The sequence below is a fragment of the Oncorhynchus nerka genome, linkage group LG7, assembly GCF_034236695.1.
Source record: "Oncorhynchus nerka isolate Pitt River linkage group LG7, Oner_Uvic_2.0, whole genome shotgun sequence".
Lineage (NCBI taxonomy): Eukaryota > Metazoa > Chordata > Actinopteri > Salmoniformes > Salmonidae > Oncorhynchus > Oncorhynchus nerka.
In genome coordinates this window covers 36,723,623-36,748,034 of record NC_088402.1, presented here as the reverse complement: position 1 = coordinate 36,748,034, position 24,412 = coordinate 36,723,623, and the positions used below count along the sequence as shown (strand labels likewise).

The 24,412-nt window shown below is 42.2% G+C and overlaps 1 protein-coding gene across 1 annotated transcript in view; it reads left to right on the top strand.

Annotated features, from left to right (window-relative positions):
• Positions 1-15,422, top strand: part of LOC115132733 (synaptotagmin-11-like) — a 29,478-nt gene extending 14,056 nt beyond the window's left edge. Inside the window, exons 2-5 of the mRNA XM_029665463.2 lie at positions 2,676-3,409; positions 3,756-3,983; positions 14,564-14,684; positions 14,778-15,422. Coding sequence (XP_029521323.1) covers positions 2,676-3,409; positions 3,756-3,983; positions 14,564-14,684; positions 14,778-15,088 — 1,394 coding nt within the window. The 3' untranslated portion in view covers positions 15,089-15,422. The remainder of the gene's footprint in view (positions 1-2,675; positions 3,410-3,755; positions 3,984-14,563; positions 14,685-14,777) is intronic.
• Positions 15,423-24,412: the final 8,990 nt, after the last annotated feature.

Sequence of the window (24,412 nt, the reverse complement as noted above, 5' to 3'; positions counted from 1 at the left end):
GTCAGTGAGATCTAGAGAATGACTCATTCTAGAGGCTGACTTGACTCCATACAGAAGTCAGAATGGCTCTTGCCATATAACATGACTGCCTTTACAGTAAACAAGTGAACAGTCACAAACAACTATGTATTCCGTAGCCTACACTGTAATATAGTCCCTTTAAACCTATTAGTGAGCAAATTGGTCCGTTTACACACAAAAAAACGAATTGAACTTCTATGACAATTCCCATGACAACGGCATGCATAATTAAGGGCTTTTATTTATTTAGTTGTTTATGCATTTGCATCGGTGGCTTTTTGTGAATGCAGTATGTGAGTGTTTTTACTGTAAGCGCATGAACATTCTTTATGCTAAGTGTGTATAGTGTAGTTCACCTCCCAGTTTTCCTTGCTGCTGAGTTGTTTTACATAGAACTCGCAGGAGAAAAGGAGAAATAATGAGGCTCTTGAGGCCTCATTATAGCTGTGATCAGTGCAGCCGTACAGCAGTGTCTGTCAACCGCACACAAGCACGCAACGCACACGCAATCAACACATTCATGATCTCTACAGTCTGGACAATGATTGGCTAAATCAGGTGTGTTATTGCAGGACTGGAGTGATAGCCTGCAGACTCAGTAGTGCTGGAGATCCCTGCTCTATAGTGTGCACTGATGATTTGTATGCAGAACCTTACATACGCCCCGGGTCCCTGTCCCGCCCCTGATGGAGCAATACCGCATGACGCGTGCTGAATACTACACTCTTCACACCCCTGACCACACACACACACACAGACACGCTTTTCCAGAGGCTTCCATCCCTCACCACATTACCGTACATGACAATAACGGGTGTCCATTAACTGGAAAACACTCTCACACTGTATACCAGGCTCCGTGTTTCTTAGTGTGTGTGTGTGTGCCAGTGTGTGAGTAACCCCCCCCGCGCCCAACTCTCTCGATGGCTTCTGGAGTCTGATTATGTGTGGAGACGGTGGAACGCACATCCTCTTCTCATCCGCTCCGGGGTGAACTCGGAATTCCAAACAGCTCCGACCGACCAGCTCGACGGGAGAGGGGCCCCTGCTGTTGCCAGGGCCACCCAAATGAGAGAGATAGAGAGGGAGAGGATAGTGAAGGAAAGACAGAATATTATTGGGGAAAATGGCTTCATTTGAATAAAATGGTTTAAATTGAAGGAGAGGGCGAAGGAAACCACATTTTCATGGTAGTCAACATGCATAGTAACGTAGTAAACAAAAGTAACATTACAGACATAGTTTAAACATTAGCAACAAGACCGAGAACCCACTGCTTTACTCAAAGATAGACATTGTGCCTCTGTCAATCAGTTCCTGAGAAAATGTGACCAGCATCACCAAACCTTAATCTACCTACACCATCAGTAGATGACTGATAGCACTTACCTGGGCATAAGGGTACCCATATGTGCAGGCTAAATTGCTGTTAAAAGTTTAGGCCAATGATAGTTCTAAGGCAAGCCTGTCAAAAACTATTATAGGCTTGTTTTAAAAAAAAACTTTTGACATTGCAGCCTTTACTGAAGTTCAGTTATAACAAGGTAGAGCTGTCACAGGTTAGTATTTGGACTCATTACAACACTAATTACGGTGTGTATGTGTGTGTGTGAGACTACAGGGCTGGTGAAGGGGCCTCAGAGAACGAGTCAGTATTAAAGCGACTATAAGCCTTGTCCAAGCCAGAACGACACAAATTATTGTCGCATTCTAATAGGTAACTTACAAAGTGGGGTTTAGAAAGAAATCAAATCCAATTTTATGAGTCACATGCGCCGATTAAAACAGGTGTAGGTAGACCTTACAGTGAAATGCTCACTTACGAGCCCCTAACCAACAATGCAGTTTAAAAAAAAATACAAATAAGAAATAAAAGTAATTAAAGAGCAGCAGTAAAATAACAATAGCAAGATTATATACAGGGGTTGAGGACTATATACAGTTAGTTGGGGTAATATGTACACGTAGGTAGAGTTATTAAAGTGACTATTCATAGATAATAACAACAGAGAGTAGCAGTGGTTTAATAGAGGGGGCATTGCAAATAGTCTGGGTGGCAATTTGATTAGATGTTCAGGAGTCTTATGGCTTGGGGGTAGAAACTGTTTAGAAGCCTCTTGGACCTAGACTTGGCGCTCCGGTACCGCTCGCAGTCCAAATTGAGGTCAGTGGTGTTGTGTGTTTTCCAAAATGCGCCGTGTAAACATGGTGTAAAACATATTATAAGTCGTTGCAGTAGGATTACAGCAACTTCAACTTCCTCATCTGACAAGGCCCCAAGAAACATGAACAGGGACAAACTGAAATCCTTTGATCCTACCACATTTATCAATTTCATCCATTTAAGGTTTATTTGTGTTTTGAACCTATTTTTCCTGCTTTTTAGCACATCTTTTTGACAGCCTTTCATGTTCTCACTTTAGGCAGAGAGTGATGCTTTTAGATGGTATCCTACCTTGTGTGTCATATCTCACGTGTTCTTCATTTGTTTGTTTTAGGCAGTTTTAAAAAAGTTCAGATCTTCCTGTTTAATAAGGCTTTCAACCCATCAGTGTTGAAGAAATGGGGTTTATAACGATGGAAAGGAAATGATAAGATCAAATGAATAACCTTTCTCTGTTCTGTCCCTCTTTCTCTTCCGCCACCCTTCTCAGACGTGTCCCCGGTGCTGGCGGGCTTCCTGGGCGCCGGGGTCCTGGTGGTCTCAGTCACGGTGGCCGTCTTCCTCTGGACCTGCTGCCAGCGTCGCTACCGTCAGATGACGGGCAGCTACAAGCTCCAATCAGGACCCTGCGACCAGGCCGTGGATCCGCCCTACAAGTTCATCCACATGCTCAAGGGAATCAGCATCTACCCGGAGACACTTAGTAACAAGAAGATAGTCCGTGTGGGTCGACGCCCGGACTCCTCGCGAAATGGCAGCGGATCCGGCGTCGAGTGGGGTCGTAATGGTGAGCGAGGAAGAGGGGGAGGAGGAAGGGTGATGCTAGTGGACGCCGACCCAGAAACGGGCCTGCTCAACAGCTCCACCAACCTGCAGATGAGCCACCTACTGCCCCCTGCTGGACAGCCTAGGTTAGAGAAGGCGCTGCCCATCCGCTCCGACTACTGCTGCCTGGAGAGCAGCTCCAGGGGTAACAGCAGCAACAGTAGCTGTGACGCCAGCAAGACAGCCTCGCCCTTTACCCCGTGTCAGGGGGAGGGCAACACCATGCCGCCCGCTGCCCTAGGCACCCTCAGCCTGGTCGTGGACTACAACTTCCCCAAGAAGGCGCTGGTGGTGACCATTGTTGGCGCCCATGGTCTTCCCGCCGTGGACGAGCAGGCAGGTAGCTCGGACCCCTACGTGAAGATGACCATATTGCCAGAAAAGAAGCACCGGGTCAAGGTGAGTCTGGTTCCTCTGGAGGTTTCTTCCTACCTACAAGGTTGTTCCTTTCCACTGTTTTCTTTGATTTGCTTTGTTGAGGGTTTAGGTATTCGGGGTTGCAGTCCCAATTAGGCTAATACTGTTATTTTTGAATTATGTGAATTATCATTATTACAGATTTAGATCCAAATAAGATGACGCCATATGCTTTTATTATTGCAAACATGAGGCAAGAAAAGTTTGAAGAGCCCTGCATTATCCCTGTTATTTGTTATTGTAAAAGATAGTGTTAGTGTCACTGTAACTGTTTAAGTGCTCCTGTCACAATAGCAACCAGACTGAAATAAAAGCGATTGCTCTGCAGACCCGCGTTCTGAGGAAGACCCTGGAGCCAGTATTTGACGAGACGTTTACGTTCTACGGCGTGGCCTACAGCACACTGCCTGACCTCACGCTGCACTTCCTGGTGCTTAGCTTTGACCGCTTTGCCCGTGATGATGTCATCGGGGAGGCGGCGGTACCCCTGGCAGGGGTGGACCCCAGCACGGGACGAGTCCACATCACCCAACAGATCAGCAAGAGACACATCCAGGTGAGGGATGGGGAGGAGGGGGTGGATGGAGGGAGGGAAGAGAGAAGGCATTACCTTGATTTATTACCTTTATTTAGGTAGGTTATTAACAACACATTCCTTCTCTTTTACAGTAATGGCCTGACAATAGACCCATCCTAGTTAGAGAAGGGAATGAGGAATTGAGAAAAGGAGGGAGAGAGAGGGGAAACTGGGTGATGGAGGAGGATTTTTATTTTTGATTAAAAATACATTTCAGAGGAATAAAGGTGAGGGATGGAGGATAGATGATGAAATATACTCTAGAATGAAGGACCGATGAAGAGAGGGGAAAGAGGATGAAAGGGAGGGAGGAAAGGGGTGTGGTAAAAGATAGAAATTCATAGAGAGATGAGTAGACAGAATTTGAGGATAGAGGGAGGAGTTGGAAAGGTGAGGATGGAGAAAGGGGGAATGGGAGGAAGGAGAGAGAGGAGGTTAGGATGGATAGGATGAGCAGTTACTGGGCTTTTATGGCCAGCAACACTAGAGATGAAGGGGGAGGGATAAGGAGAGTGAGGGGAGAGAGAGAAAGAAAGATGGAGAGAGAGAAGAGACTGACTAATCATAGCTGGCTTCTAGCACAGGGTTAGCAGAAGGGTGATACATTTGCTAAATAAATGTCTACAGATTGAAATATGAAATGGTGTAAATAATATAATAACCAAACCTGGCTTGTTTGCTTTTTGGCTATTGCATATGTATTATTGCAAACAACCAATCTTTCTCTCATTTAATCATTATCACACACGCATGCACTCCCAAACACTCCACACACACACACGTGCAGCTGAAACATATCTGGGAGGCTGGTCTCTTTGTGTGTGTGTATTGATTGGAGGCCCATTAGGCCCATAAAAGTGGAGAGAGACTGGTGTTATTTCTGACTGTAGGAAGACATCCATCATGGTCAGCACCGGAAACAAAAGCCTTCCCCACATCATTAAACATGATCCATATAAGGCAGAGGGAGGGAGAGTGGGGGGTGGGGTAGAGGGAGAGCAGAAAGACAGCGGGGGGAGACAGACAGAGGAAGGGGACAGACAGAGGAAGGGAGGGGTGTGAGAGAGCAGAGGGGTGGTATAGAAAGAGAGAGAGAGAGAGGGGGGGATGGAGAGAGAGAGGGCGATGGAAAGAGAAATAGAGGGGGGTGGGCTACTCCAATTGACAAGAAAGGGCCCCATCCATAACACACACTTAGAGAGAAGGAGGGAGAGACAGAGAGAAAGAGGCCTGCACTATATGAGAAAGACCTCTGCCCAACACAATCTGCACTGATAAAATGATAAATATAAAGAAACCTGCACTGAATGCATACTGCACACAGCCAGACTCACACACAGAGAGAGACCCGGTACAAAGTCTGCACTGATTAGACCATATGGCTGTTAGGACAGACCGTAAATAAGCTACACACCATTACGTTCCCACAGAGACGTTAAAACATATTCATATCATCTCTAGAACTCATGCAGTACACACAGCTACTCTTCGAAGACAGCAGACACGCACATGCACTCACACAGTCATGCACACACGCGTGTAAACACATTGCAGGCATAAGTATCATTCCCAGTGCCACTGTAAGCCTGTCAAGTGAGACAGTGCAGATGTATACACACATGCATAATATCTTCCTCCATTATTTGTACTATTTTCTACATTGTACAACAATAGTGAAGCAATCAAAACTATGAAATAACACAGGAAATCATGTAGTAACCAAAAAAAGTATTAAACAAATTATATATTTTAGATTTGAGATTCTTCAAAGTAGCCACCCATTGCCTTGATGACAGCTTTGCACACTCTTGGCATTCTTTCAACCATCAACCAGCTTAATGAGGTTTTCACCTGGAATGCATTTCAATTAACAGGTGTGCCTTGTTAAGAGTTTATTTGTGGAATTTCCTTCCTTAATGCATTTGAGTCAGTTAGATGTATTGTGACAAGGTTGAGGTGGTATACAGCAGATAGCCCTATTTAGTAAAATACCAAGTCCATATTATGGCAAGAACAGCTCAAATAAGCATTACTTTAAGACATGAAGGTCAGTCAATCCAGAAAATGGCACAAACTTGGAACTTTTCTTCAAGTGCAGCCGCAAAAACCATCAAGCAATTATGATGAAACTGGCTCTCATGAGGACCGCCACAGGAAAGGAAGACCCAGAGTTACCTCTGCTGCAGAGGATAAGTTCATTAGAGTTACCAGCCTCAGATATTCGGCCCAAATAAATGGTTCAGAGTTCAAGTAACAGACACATCTCAACATCAATTGTTTAGAGGAGACTGCGTGAATCAGGCCTTCATGGTCGAATTGCTGCAAAGAAACCACTACTAAAGGACACAAATAAGAAGAAGAGACTTGCTTGGGCCAAGAAACACTAGCAATGGACATTAGAATGGTGGAAATCTGTCCTTTGGTCTGATGAGTCCAAATTTGATATTTTTGGCTCCAACCGCCGTGTTTTTGTGAGACGCAGAGTATGTGATTTGATTTGATTTTATTAGGATCTCTTTTAGTCCCCATTTGGACCAATCTTCCAAGAGTCCTTAACAGTAAAATACTATTTATAATACAAACACACTTTCACATATAACACACTATTACAAACATACATAATACACTAGCATAATGACCCAATAAATACTCAATCTAAAAAAATATATTGATTCTTCATCTACTATAGTCCCACAACATTTCTATATACCATATTTAAATTGTTTTAAAATAATGTTTAAACTTATATATTGAAAGGTTTCTAGTTTGCTCAGTTAATTTATTCAATTTCTTTATTGCTCTAAATCGAAATGTTCTTTTGTCCATTTATTGTTTCTGTCTGGATAACGCATAGATGATGGACAATCTATTCCTAGTATTTAGGGAATTTCTGTCTCTTACCAACTGAATACCATTGTGAATAGAACTTGGCCGTTTTAAATGATGCATATTATAAAATAAAATAAGCATGTTTTTTTCAATTATCTTGTCGATTGATGACCAACCAAGAACACTGCGCATGACTGCAACAGAAGAACCATATCTCTGCCTTAAAACAATCCTTGCTGCTTTATTCTGTGCATTCTGCAGCCTCCTAACTTCACTAGATGATGCATTTCCCCAGACCACCGAACGGATGATCTTCGCATGTGTGGTTCCCACTGTGAAGCATGGAGGAGGAGCTGTGATGGTGCTTTGCTGGTGACACAGTCTGTAATTGATTTAAAATTCAAGGCACACTTAACCAGCATGGCTACCACAGCATTCTGCACCGATACGCCATCCCATCTGGTTTGCACTTAGTCCCACTATCATTTGTTTTTTAACATGGCAATGAGACCCAACACACCTCCAGGCTGTGTAAGGGCTATTTGACTGAGAAGGAGAGTGATGGAGTGCTGCATCAGGTGACATGGCCTCGACAATCACCCAACCTCAACCCAATTGAGATGGTTTGTGATGAGTTGGACCGCAGAGTGAAGGAAAAGCAGCCTAGCTCAGCATATGTGGGAACTCCTTCAAGAAAAGCATTCCAGGTGAAGCTGGTTGAGAGAATGCCAAGAGTGTGCAAAGCTGCCATCAAGGCAAAGGGTGTCTATTTTAAATCATTTCAAATATAAAACACTTTTTTTGGTTACTGCATGATTCCATGTTTTATTTCATAGTTTTGATGTCTTCAATATTATTCTACAATGTAGAAAATAGTACAAATAAATAAACCCTTGAATGAGTAAGTGTGTCCAAGATTTTGACTGGTACTGTACACATTTCATCTCCATGCAGTCACACTATTTCACACCCCTCTCCCTCATATGGAGGTTTATAAGTGCATACTTCCACCATCTCCTCTCCCTTTCTCCCTCTATTTCCATTTTCCCCGTCTCATCTTCCTTTCTCTTCCTCTTTGTTCTCTACCCCCCCATCTCTCGCTCTCCTCCTTATCTCTTATCTAAATTGAATTCCCTCCTATTTTAGTGCAACCTTAAGGGGTTTAGAGACAGGATGGAATCGATCTTCCAGAGAGAGGGAGAGAAAGAACAAGACATAAATAGGAGAGGGAGAGAGATTAGTTTGAGTAAATGAAAAAGAGGAGACATAGGTATCTGCTGATGGAGTGAAAGAGGAGAAAGAGAGCAATAGCACTGACTAGATGAAGAAGACTAAAGTGAGTACAGGAGATTGATGGATGATCCGGTAGTAGGGGATGAGGGGGGGAAGGGGGGGGAGCAAGATGGCACTGTGGGGGGAAAAAGGGTTGTGGCCAGACCATAAGTCCAGAGGAGACGTCCATTAAACTTTTATCTGCGGAGGAACTTAAGTGGAGGGGGAAAGCTTAAATGACTGAATTGGGGGGGGCAGTAAAGACACACTCATTACGACAGAAGTAGCTCACACACTTAGCGGTGGTTCATAAAAGCTATTATCCGTTTAGAACATATAATGTATATTTTGAGCATGGCCATTGTGATTCTCCATCATTCTACAGTAGCGCTTAAACGCTTCAAAACCCCCATTCAGCACAAGCCGTCCAAAATGACACATTGGTTTATATGGCGGCATTAGCTCCTAGCGCTGTTATGACTGTGCTTTGCAGCAAGAACCATCCACGAAAGAAAAAAAACTGCACCATTTACTTGTACTTTAGATTAAAATGTCAGGGAACTAAGCGACGCCAAACGTGATGGGTAATTTCTGCATCTCACACTACAGTGAATCTTTGGCATGTTAATTTATGTACTCAAAAAGGTCATTTTAAGTATGAAATGCATCATTTACTTTAGAATATAGTCAAAAAAGAAAAAAGATTAAAATGTTAGGGAACTGAGCTATTGTACACTACAAATGGTTGTGTACAGACCAGTAGTTTCAGACTATTTTAATGTATTTTTTTGTAGAGCAGAGCTCCCCTGCCACTAGTGGCGATTCTAAATGAAGTGTGGCATTTAGTCTTGCTCACTAATGAAAAAGCTACCGATACACGGTATTGGAGACAATTAGGAGGCTATCTATTTCCGTCATACTTTGTATGCAGATGGTAGCAGATTTACACGCACACACATTACACACAGACACACGTCTCGGTAATTCTCTATTTCTCCGTTCTAAATTCAAGCTCAGCCTTGGGCTAACCTCCCGCAGCGCGTTGCCATGGTGACACCTAGACGTAGTATAGGAATTGACGCTCTTTGAAAGAGAGCGAGACATATGCAAGCAGTTAAAAAGAGTGAGACGGAGAGAAACTAAGAGACGAACAGAACGATGGGGAGAGCCACAGGTCTATCTATATACAGTACCAGTCAAAAGTTTGGACACACCTACTCATTCAAGGGTTTTTCTTTATTTCTACTGTTTTCTACATTGTAGAATAATAGTGAAGACATCGAAACTATGAAATAACACAAATGGAATCATGTAGTAACGAAAAAGTGTCGATTGGGTTGAGGTCCGGTGATTGTGGAGGCCAGGTCATCTGATGCAGCACTCCATCACTCTCCTTCATGGACAAAAAACCCTTACACACCCTGGATGTGTGTTGTGTCATTGTCCTTTTGAAAAACAAATGATTGTCCCACTAAGAGCAAACCAGATGTGGTGTATCGCTGCAGAATGCTGTGGTAGCCATGCTGGTTAAGTGTGCCTTGAATTCTAAATAAATTATGACAGTGTCACCATCAAAGCACCGTCACATCTCCTCCTCCGTGCTTCACGGTGTGAACCACACATGTGGAGATCATCCGTTCAACTACTCTGCGTCTCACAAAGACACGGCGGTTGGAACCATAAATCTCAAATTTTACTCATGTCCATTGCTCGTGTTTCTTGGCCCAAGCAAGTCTCTTCTTCTTATTGGTGTCCTTTAGTAGTGTTTTTTGTTGTTGCAGCAATTTGACCATGAAGGCCTGATTCACACAGTCTCCTCTGAACAGTTGATGTTGAGATGTGTCTGTTACTTGAGCTCTGAACCATTTATTTGGGCTGCATTCTGAGGTGCAGTTATTCTAATGAAATGATCCTCTGCAGCAGAGGTAACTCTGGGTCTTCCTTTCCTGTGGCGGTCCTCATGAGAGCCAGTTTCATCATAGTGCTTGATGCTTTTTACTACTGCACTTTAAACTTTCAAAGTTCTTGAAATTTCCCGCATTGACTGACCTTCATGTCTTCAAGCAATGATGGACTATCGTTTGTCTTTGCTTATTTGAGCTGTTCTTGCCGTATTATGAACTTGGTCTTTTACCAAATAGGGCTATCTTCTGTATACCACCCCTACCTTTTCACAACACAACTGATTGGCTCAAACACACATCAACCACAAACTAGAATGGTCCAAACACACCAAAACAGTCGTGAAGAGGGCACGACAAAGCCTTTTCCCCCTCAGGAAACTAAAAAGATTTGGCATGGGTCCTGAGATCCTCAAAAGCTTCTACAGCTGCAACATCGAGAGCATCCTGATTGGTTGCATCACTGCCTGGTACAGCAATTGCTCGGCCTCTGACCGCAAGGCACTACAGAGGGTAGTGCGTATGGGCCAGTACATCACTGGGGCTAAGCTGCCTGCCATCCAGGACCTCTACACCAGGCTGTGTCAGAGGAAGGCCCTAAAAATTGTCAAAGACCCCAGCCACCCCAGTCATAGACTGTTCTCTCTACTACCGCATGGCAAGCGGTACCGGAGTGCCAAGTCTAGAACAAACAGGCTTCTCAACAGTTTTTTTCTCCCAAGCCATAAGACTCCTGAACAGGTAATCAAATGGCTACCCGGACTATTTGCATTGTGTGCCCCCCCCAACCCCTATTTTTTTACGCTGCTGCTACTCTCTGTTTATCATATATGCATAGTCACTTTAACTATACATACTATCTCAATTGGGCCGACCAACCAGTGCTCCCGTACATTGGCTAACCGGGCTATCTGCATTGTGTCCCACCCACCACCCGCCAACCCCTCTTTGCTACTCTCTGTTCATCATATAGGCATAGTCACTTTAACCATATCTACATGTACATGCTACCTCACTCAGCCTGACTAACCGGTGTCTGTATGTAGCCTCGCTAATTTTATAGCCTCGCTACTGTATATAGCCTGTCTATTTATTGTTGTTTTATTTCTTAACTTACCTATTGTTCACCGAATACTTTTTTGCACTATTGGTTAGAGCCTGTAAGTAAGCATTTCACTGTAAGGTCTACCTACACCTGTTGTATTCGGCGCACGTGACAGATATACACTTTGATTTGATTTGAAGGAAAGAAATTCCACAAATTAATTTAAGGCAAACCTGTTCAATGAAATCATTCCAGGTGACTACCTCATGAAGCTGGTTGAGAGAATGCCAAAAGTGTGCAGAATCTCAAATATAATATATATTTTGATTTGTTAAACACTTTTTTTGTTACTACATGATTCCATGTGTTATTTCAATTTTTTTTATGTCTTCACATTTATGCTAGAATGTAGAAAATATTAAAAATAAAGAAAAACCCTTGAATGAGTAGGTGTGTCCAAACTTTTGGCTGGTACTGTATATTAGTTTGACTGTCATTATGTATGAATTGTGTGCATACCGGAAGTGTAGGTGGATGGGTGGGTTATGGAGGTTTGTCTGCCATATTCTTGTGCAAGGCAGGTTTTGTGTGTATGTGTGTACTTTATGGGTACTTTGCGTGTGTATATATGTGTGTAATGTACAGTGCCTTCAGAAAGTATTCACACCCCTTGTCTTTTTCCACATTTTGTGCTCCAGCCTGAATTTAAAATGGATTAAATTGAGATTTTGTGTCACTGATCTAAACACATACCACATCAAAGGGAAGTTGTGTCTTTAGAAATGTTTATGAATTAATACAAAATTAAATGTCCTGATTCAATAAGTATTTAACCCTTTTGTTATGGCAAATCTATATAGGTTCAGGAGTAAAAATGTGCTTAACAAGTCACATAATTAGTTGCATGGACTCACTCTGTGTGCAATAATGGTGTTCATACTTTTTAAATGACTAACCCATCTCTGTACCCCACACATACAATTATCTGTAAGGTCAGTTAGAGTTTAATGGCTGTGATAGGAGATAACTGAAGATTGATCAACAACATTTAAGTTACTCCACAATACTAACATACAGTTGAAGTTGGAAGTTTACATACACCATAGCCAAATACATTTAAACTCAGTTTTTACAATTCCTGACATTTTAATCAAAGTAAAAATTCTTAGGTCAGTTAGGATCACCACTTTATTTTAAGAATGTGAAAAGTTAGAATAATAGTACAGTGATTTATTTCAGCTTTTATTTCTTTCATCACATTCCCAGTGGGTCAGAAGTTTACATACACTCAATTAGTATTTGGTAGCATTGCCTTTAAATTGTTTAACTTGGGTCAAACGTTTTGGGTAGCCTTCCACAAGCTTCCCACAATAAATTGGGTGAATTTTGGCCCATTCCTCCTGACAGAGCTGGTGTAACCGAGTCAGGTTTGTAGGCCTCCTTGCTCGCACACGCCTTTTCAGTTCTGCCCACAAGTTTTCTATGGGATTGAGGTCAGGGCTTTGTGAAGGCCACTCGAATACCTTGACTTTGTTGTCCTTGAGCGATTTTACCACAACTTTGGAAGTATGCTTGGGGTTATTGTCCATTTGGAAGACCCATTTGCGACCAAGCCTTAACTTCCTGACTGTCTTGGGATGTTGCTTCAATGTATCCACATAATTTTCCTACCTCATAATGCCATCTATTTTGTGAAGTGCACTACTCCCTCCTGAAGCAAAGCACCCACAACATGATGCTGCCACCCCCGTGCTTCACGGTTGGGATGGTGTCCTTCAGCTTGCAAGCATCCCCCTTTTTCCTCCAAACATAACTATGGTCATTATGGCCAAACAGTTCTGTTTTTGTTTCATCAAACCAGAGGACATTTCTCCAAAAAGTGGATCTTTGTCCCCATGTGCAGTTGCAAACTGTAGTCTGGCTTTTTTTAATGGCGGTTTTGGAGCAGTGGCTTCTTCCTGGCTGAGCGGCCTTTCAGGTTATGTCGATATAGGACTCATTTTACAGTGGATGTAGATACTTTTGTACCTGTTTCCTTCAGCATCTTCACATGGTCCTTTGCTGTTGTTCTGGATTGATTGCACTTTTCGCACCAAAGTATGTTCACCTCTAGGAGACAGAACGCGTCTCCTTCCTGAGCAGTATGATGGCTCCGTGGTCCCATGGTGTTTTATACTTGCGTACTATTGTTTGTACAGATAAACGTGGTACCTTCAGGGGTTTGGAAATTGCTCCCAAGGGTGAGCCAGACTTGTGGAGGTCTCCAATTCTTCCAATTTTTCGGAGGTCTTGGCTGATTTCTTTTGATTTTCCCATGATGTCAAGCAAAGAGGCACTGAGTTTGAAGGTAGGCCTTGAAATGCATCCAGAAGTACACCGCCAATTGACTCAAATTATGTCAATTAGCCTATCATAAGCTTCTAAATCCATGACATAATTTTCTGGAATTTTCCAAGCTGTTTAAAGACACAGTCAATTTAGTGTATGTAAACTTCTGACCCACTGGAATTGTGATTAAGTGAAATAATCTGTCTGTAAACAATTGTTGGAAAAATGACTTGTGTCATGCACAAAGAATATGTCCTAACCAACTTGCCAAAACTATAGTTTGTTAACAAGAAATTTGTGGAGTGGTTGAAAAACGAGTTTTAATGACTCCAACCTAAGTGTATGTAAACTTCTGACTTCCACTCTAAATGACTGTGAAAAGAAGGAAGCCTCTACAGAATAAAAATATTCCAAAATGTGCATCCTGTTTGCAATAAGGCACTAAAGTAATATTTTCAAGCATGTTGGTGGCTGCATCATGTTATGTGTATGCTTGTCATCGGCAAGGACTAGGGAGTTTTTTATGGTAAAAATAAAAAGAATAGAGCTAAGCACAGGCAAAATCATAGAGGAAAACTTGGTTCAGTCTGCTTTCCAACAGATACTGGGAGAAAAAAATCACCTTTCAGCAGTACAATTACCTAAAACACAGTGGATTTGCTTACCAAGATGTCATTGAATGTTCCTGAGTGTTCTTAAGTTTGGACTTAAAGTGGCTTAAATCTATGGCAAGACTTGAAAATGGCTGTCTAGCAATAATCAAGAACCAACTTGACAGAGCTTCAAGATTTTTTTTAAGAATGGGCAAATTTTGTACAATCCAAGTGTGCAAAGCTCTTAGAGATTTACCAAGAAAGACTCACAGCTGATTCAATGGTGATTCTAACATGTATTGACTCAGGGGTTAAATACTTATCTAATCGATATGTTAGTGTTTTATTTTCCATTATTTGTCCCCCAAAAAATCACATTTTTCTTCCACTTTTACATTAAGAGTATTTTGTGTAAATAGTTAATATGAAAATCCATTCTAATCCCACTTTGTAACACAGCAAAATATGGAAAAGGTCAAGGGGTGTGAATACTTTCTGATGGCACTGTATGTGTCTATGTGTGTGTTCTAACTGTGTTCTCCCCGCTGTGTTTGTGTGCATCTACATTCTAACCCTGTGCTCTCTCTGCAGTGTGTGAGCCGTGGGGAGCTACTGGTGTCTCTGTCCTACCAGCCTGTCACTCACAGGCTCAATGTGGTGGTGCTGAAGGCCAAACACCTGCCCAAGATGGACATCACTGGCCTATCAGGCAGTAAGTACTACGCACACACACACAAACACACAAACAAACACACACACACACACACACATCTCACCCACTTTCCCCTCTATCCATCCCTCACAGACCCCTATGTGAAGGTGAACGTGTTCTACGGCTGCAAGCGCATTGCCAAGAAGAAGACGCACGTGAAGAAGTGCACCCTCAACCCCGTTTTTAACGAGTCATTCATCTACGACGTACCCGCCGAGCTGCTGGCCGACATCTCCGTGGAGTTCCTGGTGGTCGACTTCGACCGTACCACCAAGAATGAAGTGGTGGGCCGCCTGGTGCTAGGCGGCCAGAGCCTCATGCACACTGGGGTCACCCACTGGAGAGAGGTCTGCGACAACCCCCGCCGGCAGATTGCCAAGTGGCACAACCTGGGCGAGTATTAGGATGGCTCAGAAAAATACCTGAAAATTTTCAAAAATCGTGCAATTTCTCGGAGTGGATATTCTGTCGAAAAACCACCACCCCCACTACTATTTCAAACCTATTCTCTTAGAAAATTAAAGAATGAAATAAAACCCTTCCTGCCTGAAGTAAAGACACCCAACCAGACCACCGGAACCCCACCCAGCATGGACATGTATGGTTGGACCAGTCACTTCTATGAAAAATTCCTGCAACCATTGAGACAACCACGGGGGCTGAGAGAAATCTGACCAGACTTTCAGGAATCACTGACCACAAAAGACTTGATTGAAGATTTCAAAACCAAAATCTGAATTTTGTATATATATATTATATATACGTATATACATTTGTGTGTATATATATATATATATATATATATATATATATATACACACATTTGTATATATATATACACACACATTTGTGTATATATATATATATATATATATACACACACATTTGTGTATATATATATATATACACACACATTTGTGTATATATATATATATACACACACACATTTGTGTGTATATATATATATACACACACACACATTTGAATGTATACACAAATATATAGCCTTCACATTCAATACTGTTAGTGAGATCCATGTGGTCCTACCGGTTGGGTGGTAGCTGTGGTTCCTCCAATCAGAGTTCACAACAGAGAGTGCATCACAACCCTACCCTGACCCCCCCCTCCTCCAGCCCCCGCCACACATAGGTATAAACATTCCTTTACTTGCATGCTTGAACAAGTTCAAAATAAAACACACCTGGGAGGGAAGAATACAGTAGGTAATACTCTCTCTTAATCTTAACCAGGGCTGCATTTCAAACTCATAAAAGACACCCTCCTCCACTTACCTTCACCTTTGCCCTTGTGGGAACCCCCGTGGCCATCTTTGTCGTTAGTTCAAATGATTAGCCAATGAAGGGAAGTTGGCAACGTAAGCCCCTCAGCCCTCGTTTCTGATTTGAGTTTGCGAGTGTACAACTATGTTCACTCTGGGCCTGAAACGCCCCATAATTCAATTCACGACGATTGTACATCCGCTAAGAACAGTCAGACAAAACTTAAAACCAACATTAATATGGAGAAGTCAACATACAAGTGTAAGTACAAAGAATGTACATAAGTTAGAAATTGTGCTACTAATGCACATGACGGCTCAAACACGTATCATAAAAGTAATGATGTTTTTGTTTGGTTAGCTTTTTGGAAACGTTAATTTGCGCACTTAACGTTCTCTGACATCACACTTTTACATTGTCATTTTCCATTTAGCTGATATAAATAACTTAGTAGAGGATGGCTAACATTCCATGTCTGCTGATGCATTGTCTTAATTGACTGTAGCGCATATAAGGCACACACAACAGTTCCATGATGACTGAAAACACACAACCGTGGGGTGAACGAGTGACACATTTCCTGGAAAAGAACGGTCCATTTCAAATGAATGACTTCTTCCCTTGTCCTGCAAGTGTCAACTCGTCAGACGTCATGATACGTCATCGGAAGCGTCCACTTAATTTGGGGGGGGAGAGGGTGTGTCTTTTGTGTGTGTTTGAGTGTGTTTGAAGTGTTTGAAATGCAGCCCTGGTGTACCAATTCCCTTTAAATCAGGAAGTATCCACTGGTACTGCACAGGATTGGGGGGGGTTTATGTTAATTAGAGGGTGTGCTTAATTTATATTGCGATGGGGCAGTTTTTTAAGGTAGGGAAATGTTTTTTTAACAGGAGTGGTAATATTAGAGGCATGGTTAAATTATGGGGCAGTATGGGGTACTATATTTAAGTAATAAGGCACGAGGGGCTGTGGTATATGGCCAATATACCACGGCTAAGGGCTGTGGTATATTGGCCGCGATGCGTAGTGCCTAAGAACAGCCCTTAGCCGTGGTATATTGGCCATATACCACAAACCCCTGAGGTGCCTAATTGCTATTATAAACTGGTTACCAACGTAATTAGAGTAGTAAAAATAAAGGTTTTGTCATACCCGTGCAATACAGTCTGACATACCACGGCTGTCAGCCAATCAGCATTCAGGGCTCGACTCACCCAGTTTATAATACAGTATTTACCAGGGATAATACAGTTGTTGCTAAGTGTTTAAGTTATATTCAGGTAAGGCTATGGGGCTGTCTTGATGATATTTATCACTACTTATGTTTATTTTTTCCTATGTGGATCATATGTTTCATCAGTAAGCTCACATGCAGCAACAATATCCATGAAAGTCAATAGTCAAAGTGCATGTGTCAGAGCTTTTGCATGCACAGTGTAACATGGGCTTGAGTTCAAGCCAGCTCTCTTAGAGACGGGTACAAAATGGAGACATTCATTTTGTGGGGCAGATTCATACCAACACTGGCATAACAATCAGACATGATTAACTTTCAGTTCATGTACATGTTGGAAAACCTGTGTTCAGTATATTACAATGTGTCTATGATAAGTGCATTGTGGAGCTAATCAAAACAGTTTCATCTAAATTGAGGGGATGGAATAGAACTCTGCCACGTCTCAGTGATATCCCTTCACTGAACCCTCCCTCAGTAGCAGACAAGGTTAGTGGATTGGGTCTGTCCCATTACAGTAAATGGATGATTTCTGGTTTTACTTTGTGATTGCTGTTGCTCTCACTATCATTCGATTGGTGCATTTATTTTTTTAGACCCGATGCGATTGGTTGAGGCGAGGCTGTAGCCATGTAGCATGGGTATCTATAATTCACTGGACCTTAATGTACCGAAACCCGTTGTTTATAGTACATATGTTGTCATAGTGACCAAAGGACCATTAGTGTATCTGTAACTTTGTGTCTGTATCACCAATTTTACCAGTATAACCAATTTTATCAGTGAGCTTCGTAGTTTATATGCTGTTCCACAGTGGCCACTTGACCCTGTATACACTTGCCTGGCAGTGCATTACTCCTGTTAATTTATGTGAATAAATAATTAATTCAAATTATTAGAATTTATAGCCATGCTACTGGTAACAGCTCAGTATATCCTCGTTTGAACTCTGCATCTTAAGAATTGTACATTCATTTTTTTCAATATATTTTGTGTGTGGTGAATATGTGTGAGAATTTCAAATGTTAGTCTCCTGCAATGTCACAACCACTGAACTCATCAAAGATGTCCGTGCCGTCAGCTCTCGTTCTGGTTGCCTCTCTTCTCCCCGAGATCTCTCTCTCTGTTTATCACCGCTGTTGCTCTGCGGCACTGTCCCCATTGTCAGTATTATTTATTTATTTTACTCTGATAGTCAATAGCAATCAAAGGAAGTCAAGCTGTCACCGCACGCTATGTCTCTTTGCTGTGTGTGTGTACACATCTAACCTCTTAACTTGAATGCTGCATGTCCCTACACTCCCACACAGGTAAACATTGTACACAATCCGCTTCACTGGCCACTGAGGTGCTCAAACTGCATCCCTACAAACTGGCTTCAATGAGAGTTTGATCTAACTTGAGCTAGCAAACACATAACATTATTTGCGTGGCGTAGTCACTCAGTAAGCTTTTCCTAATGCTTGGCGTATCACAGCAACGGCCATAGCACTGGAAGTGGTTAAGTGGGCAGTTGTGTCCTTTCCTATAAAAGTAATCACATCCCATAAGGAACTGAGTAGGCAGTACTCACATCTAGGCTGCACACTGAACATTTTGGATGTTTGATCACACTTTGAAAAGCCCAAAGCAACCTTTGTTTTTATCACTGGTTGATTTGACCAAACTTTCTTTGCTACGGAACTAGATTTGTTTTTTTGCTCTCTTTTGCTACTTTTTGAAGAAGAAAAAAAATAGATTTGTACATATTGTAACATAGGAGGCTAATATCTTGTTGTTTTTGCTATTGTAACGGCTATCTTCTGTGGACGAAGGAGAGGACCAAAGCGCAGCGTGGTTAGTGTTCATCATGTTTAATAAAGACGATAAATGTGTACACTACAAAATAACAAATGTGAAGGAACAGTTCTGTCTGGTGCAGACACACGAAGACAGAAGACAACCACCCACAAAACCCAACACAAAACAGGCTACCTAAATATGGTTCCCAATCAGAGACAATGACTAACCCCTGCCTCTGATTGAGAACCATATCAGGCCAAACATAGAAACGGGAAAACTAGACACACAACATAGAATGCCCACTCAGCTCACGTCCTGACCAACACTAAAACAAAGAAAACACAAAAGAACTATGGTCAGAACGTGACAGCTATCAAATTGCCATATGAATTGGTCTTAGTTAGCCCCCTCACACACATTTATTTTAGTAAAAAGGTACACTTTCCCAGTTCAGTTCAGTGGACATCCTGCACGTTTCATGTCCTTAGTCCAATAGTTTCCCCTCTCACAGCCGTGAGAAATTCATATACTGAACAAAAATAGAAACGCAACATGTATCAAAGATTTTACTGAGTTACAGTTCATATGAGGAAATCAGTTAATTGAAATAAATGAATTTAGCCCTAATCTATGGATTTCAAACGACTTGGAATACAGATGCATCTGTTGGTCACAGACACCTTAAAAATAATAGACCTCACTTGGGCCTCGGGATCTCATCACTGTATTTTGGTGGGATTCAAATTGCCATCAATAAAATGCAATTGTGTTCGTTGTCCGTAGTTTATGCCTGCCCATACCATAACCCCACCGCCACCATGGGGCACTCTGTTCACAACTTTGACATCAGCAAACCGCTTGCCCACACGTGCCATACATGTGGTCTGGGGTTGTGAGGCCAGTTGGACATACTGCCAAGTTCTCTAAAACAATGCTTATGGTAGAGAAATAAACATTCCATTCTCTGGCAACAGCCCTGGTGGACATTAATGCAGTCAGCATGCCAATTGCACACTCCCTCTAAACTGTGGCATTGTGTTGTGTGACAGAACTGCACATTTTAGAGTGGCCTTTTATTGTTCCCATCATAAGGTGCACCTGTGTAATGATCAGTCTGTTTAATCAGCTTCTTGATATGCCACACATGTCAGGTGTATGGATTATCTTGGCAAAGGAGAAATGCTCACTAACAGGGATGTAAACAAATGTGTGCACAAAATTGGAGAAGAATAAGCGTTTTGTGCGTATGGAACATTTCTGGGATCTTTTATTTCAGCTCATTAAACATGGGACCAACACTTTACATGTGTTTTTATATTTTTTGTTCAGTGTAGATACATGCACAGTATCTTCAGTTTCCATCAAAACTAATATATCAAGGCAACTTGTTGAAACAAAATGCAATTTTCATTAAGAATCACTGTGTCCCAGGAGCCATTTCAGTCTTTTGGTTTCATAATGTTTGGTTGATAATAATCACAACAGCCGCACAGGTTTTGATGAAGAGAGATGATTAGTAGTTTTTTCCAATTCAGAGTAATGTCCTGTGACTATGATTTTGTATTTGTAGGACGCTTGCAGTCTGGGGCATAATTTAATAATGTGGATATGAGAGCCGTTGGAGTGAGGCAAAAATTTCATTAGCTCTAACACCGTAACCCCAACCTGGTCTTAGCTTGGGCACAGAGGTGCTGGGCAGTAGCCTGGATGTGTGTGTGTTTGCATTAACCATATGGACCCCTGAAGACAGGCGTCTATGTTCCCATTTCTAGTGTGAGCACAGACATAAAGCACATCAGTCTCACCACTGAAAGGCCAATGGGTTGTAGTCCACTGTTTGGTCCACTTTGCCCAGGAGGTGCTAACATGGTTGCTGAGGAATGATGTGATGTTATCTTTATTCATTGCTCTGGCAGTGCTGGAGAGTTAAACAATGTATCTAGTGTGGAGTGTTCAGGCTCCTAACTATAACTTCACTAATAGGGGTTGCGTTCAATATTCTAAAAGTGTTAAAAAGTGGAGCATATTTGAAAGGCGAAAGGAGAATGACAGTATCTTAGCCTTGCGGGCCTAATTCTGTAGAAAAAGATGGCTGTCAATGTGTCGGTTGGGTGGTTGGTAAGGACACCAGTGTTTTTTAGCCTCATGTCTGTGCATGACAGATAATTACTGTGAGAGGTGAGAAGTTTGGCTACAACATTGTGAGTTCTGTTCATAACAGGAAGGTTTAGTCAAGATCAAATCAAGATGTATCATAATTGCAAGTGAACTTATTTTAGAAAACAAATCATGTATGTTCTCCCATTTCTTTATGCTTTGATAGATTTTCCAGTTTCCTATTTCTATGTTCTCACTGTTTCTTTTCTGACTTTACTTTGAGACACGGGTTGTGCATATTACAGGAGCCTGTGATCAATATTCAACAGTTTCCTCCTCTTGTGAGCGTTTTCCTTTGTAAATAGCACAGAAAGCACCCTGCAAAGATCAGCAACGATGTCCCATATCACTGAATAATCCAAAAACAAAATGATATGCTCCGTCTTTGTTACCCTCTGTTTTGCTGGCCTCACCCTGAACCCACAGCATAAATAAGCCTATTTTATAGATATCTAAATACCGTATATCCTTGTGTAAATTACTGTTTGTTCCCAAGCACTATCAGGCAGATGCACTGCCGCCTGTCCTTAAAGTATGTGATTGTTCCCCCTGGAATGGCAAAGGGTTCCCCCCTCGTTGTAAATGTGTTCCATTGTTGGGGTGCCCTCCCTCTTCCTATCCCTTGGCCCGCACTGAATCCACACTCCTTTTTTCCCCTTTCAGCCCCTTCTTTTCCTCCATTGACAACCCATCCCTCTCTTTCGTGTGTTGTACAGACAAATCTGAGGTGTGAATAAATCTGACGGGGGGGGGGGGGGGGGGGGCAGGTAGCCTCACCGGTTCAGAACGTTGGGCCAGTAACCGAAAGGTTGCTGGTTCGAATGCCCGAGACGACTGGGTGAAAATATGTTTATGTGGCGTTGAGCAAGGCACTTAACCTTAATTACTCCTGTAAGTCGCTCTGGATAAGAGCATCTGCTAAATGACTGAAATGTCAAATGTAAATAAAAAGAGAACAAGGAATTGATTCATTGGTTATGAGTATCCCATTGGCTATCATTGATTCACCGCCTCAGTCAGAACTGTATGTTGTGTGGGTGAAATGCAAAATAAGACAAGTAGTCTGAACTGGGTTTGAACTGCATAATGCTATGAAGTCTATGCTAAATATATTACACTAATGCTGACTTGTTGAATTTGTTAACACAACGAATGTGCAAATAAAAAAAATAACTGATACACTATTTCTGAGTCCTTTTGCTAAGTCACCTGGGCAGACACACGACAAGCTCACTGATGTCTCGCTGGATAAGAGCGGCTGCTAAATTACCAAATTGTAAATGCATCATTTTCTCAGACACAAACTCTGTATTCTCGGACACAAATGTCTGTGAACACATATATACACACACACACACACACACACACACACACACACATATTTTCCCATTACTCTACAGATGACAAGATTTACAGCATGAGAATATCCAGTAGCCTATAATTGTCTGGCCTAGCTAATTAAGATCAAACAATGCACAGGAAGCACACAGCAAATAGAGACATACAGTTAACTGCCAAAATAAAGGAAATGGTAACATAGTGTCTTAAAAGGGCGTTGGGCCACCACTAGCCAGAACAGCTTCAACGCACCTTGGCATAGATTCTACATGTCTGGAACTCTATTGGAGGGATTCAACACCATTCTTCCATGCCAAATTCCATCATTTGGTGTTTTGTTGATGGTGCTGGAAAACGTTGTCTCAGGCGCCAGTCCAGAATTTCTTATAAGTTTTCAATTGGGATGAGATCTGATAACTGAAACGGCCATGGCATATGGTTTACATCATTTTCAAGCTCATCAAACCATTCGGTGACCACTTGTGCCCTGTGGTTAAGGGCATTGTCATCCTATTGGGGTATAGCCATGGTATCAAAAATAATGCCCTGCCCAGCATTTTTATATATGACCCTAAGCATGATGGGATGTCCATTTTTTTATGAACTCAGGAACAACACCTGTGTGGAAGCACCTGCTTTCAATATACTGTGTATACATTTACTCAAGCATCTCCATTATTTTGGCAGTTACATGTACATGCCTAGTATACAGTGCATTCGGGAAGTATTCAGACCCCTAGACTATTTCCACATTTTGTTACGTTACAGCCTTATTCTAAAATGTATTAAATCATTTTCCCCCCTCATCAATCTACATACAATACCCCATAATGACAAAGCAAAGTTATATAAGCATTCAGACCCATTACTCAGTACTTTGTTAAAGCAAGCACCTTTGGCAGCGATTGCAGCCTCAAGTCTTCTTGGGTATGATGCTACAAGCTTGGCACACCTGTGCTTGGGGAGTTACTCCCATTCTTCTCTGTAGATCCTCGCTCTGTCAGGTTGGAAGGGGAGCGTCGCTGCACAGCTATTTTCAGGTCTCTCCAGAGACGTTCGATCGGGTTCAAGATCCTGAGAGCTCTGGAGCAGGTTTTCATCAAGGATCTCTTTGTGCTTTGCTCCATTCATCTTTGCCTCGATACTGACTGGTTTCCCAGTCCCTGCCACTGAAAAATATCCCCACAGCATGATGCTGCCACCACCATGCTTCACCGTAGGGATGGTGCCAGGTTTCCTCCAGAAGTGATGCTTGGCATTCAGGCCAAAGAGTACAATCTTGGATTTATCAGACCAGAGAATCTTGTTTCTCATGGTCTGAGTCCTTTAGGTGCCTTTTGGCAAACGCAAAGCATGCTGTCATGTGCCTTCTACTGAGGAGTGGCTTCAGTCTGTTCACTCTATCACAAAGGCCTGATTGGTGGAGTGCTGCAGAGATGGTTTTCCCATCTCCACAGAGGAACTCTGGAGTTCTGTCAGAGTGACCATCGGGTTCTTGGTCCCCTCCCTGACCAAGGCCCTTCACCCCGATTGCTCTGTTTGGAAGAGTCTTGGTGGTTCCAAACTTCTTCCATTGAAAAATGATGGAGGCCACTGTGTTCTTGGGGACCTTCAATGCTGCAGATATTTTTTGGTACCATTCACCAAATATTTGCCTGGACACAATCCTGTCTTGGAGCTCTACGGACAATTCTTTCAAACTCATGGCTTGGTTTTTGCTCTGACATGCACTGTCAACTGTGGAATCTTATATAGACAGGTGTGCGCCTTTCCAAATCATGTCCAATCAATTTAATTTACCACAGGATGATCAATGGAAACAGGATTCACCTGAGCTCAATTTCGAGTCTCATAGCAAAGGGTCTGAAAACTTATGTAAATAAGTTATGTTTTATTTGTAGTACATTTGCAAAAATTCTAAAAACCTGTTTTTGCTT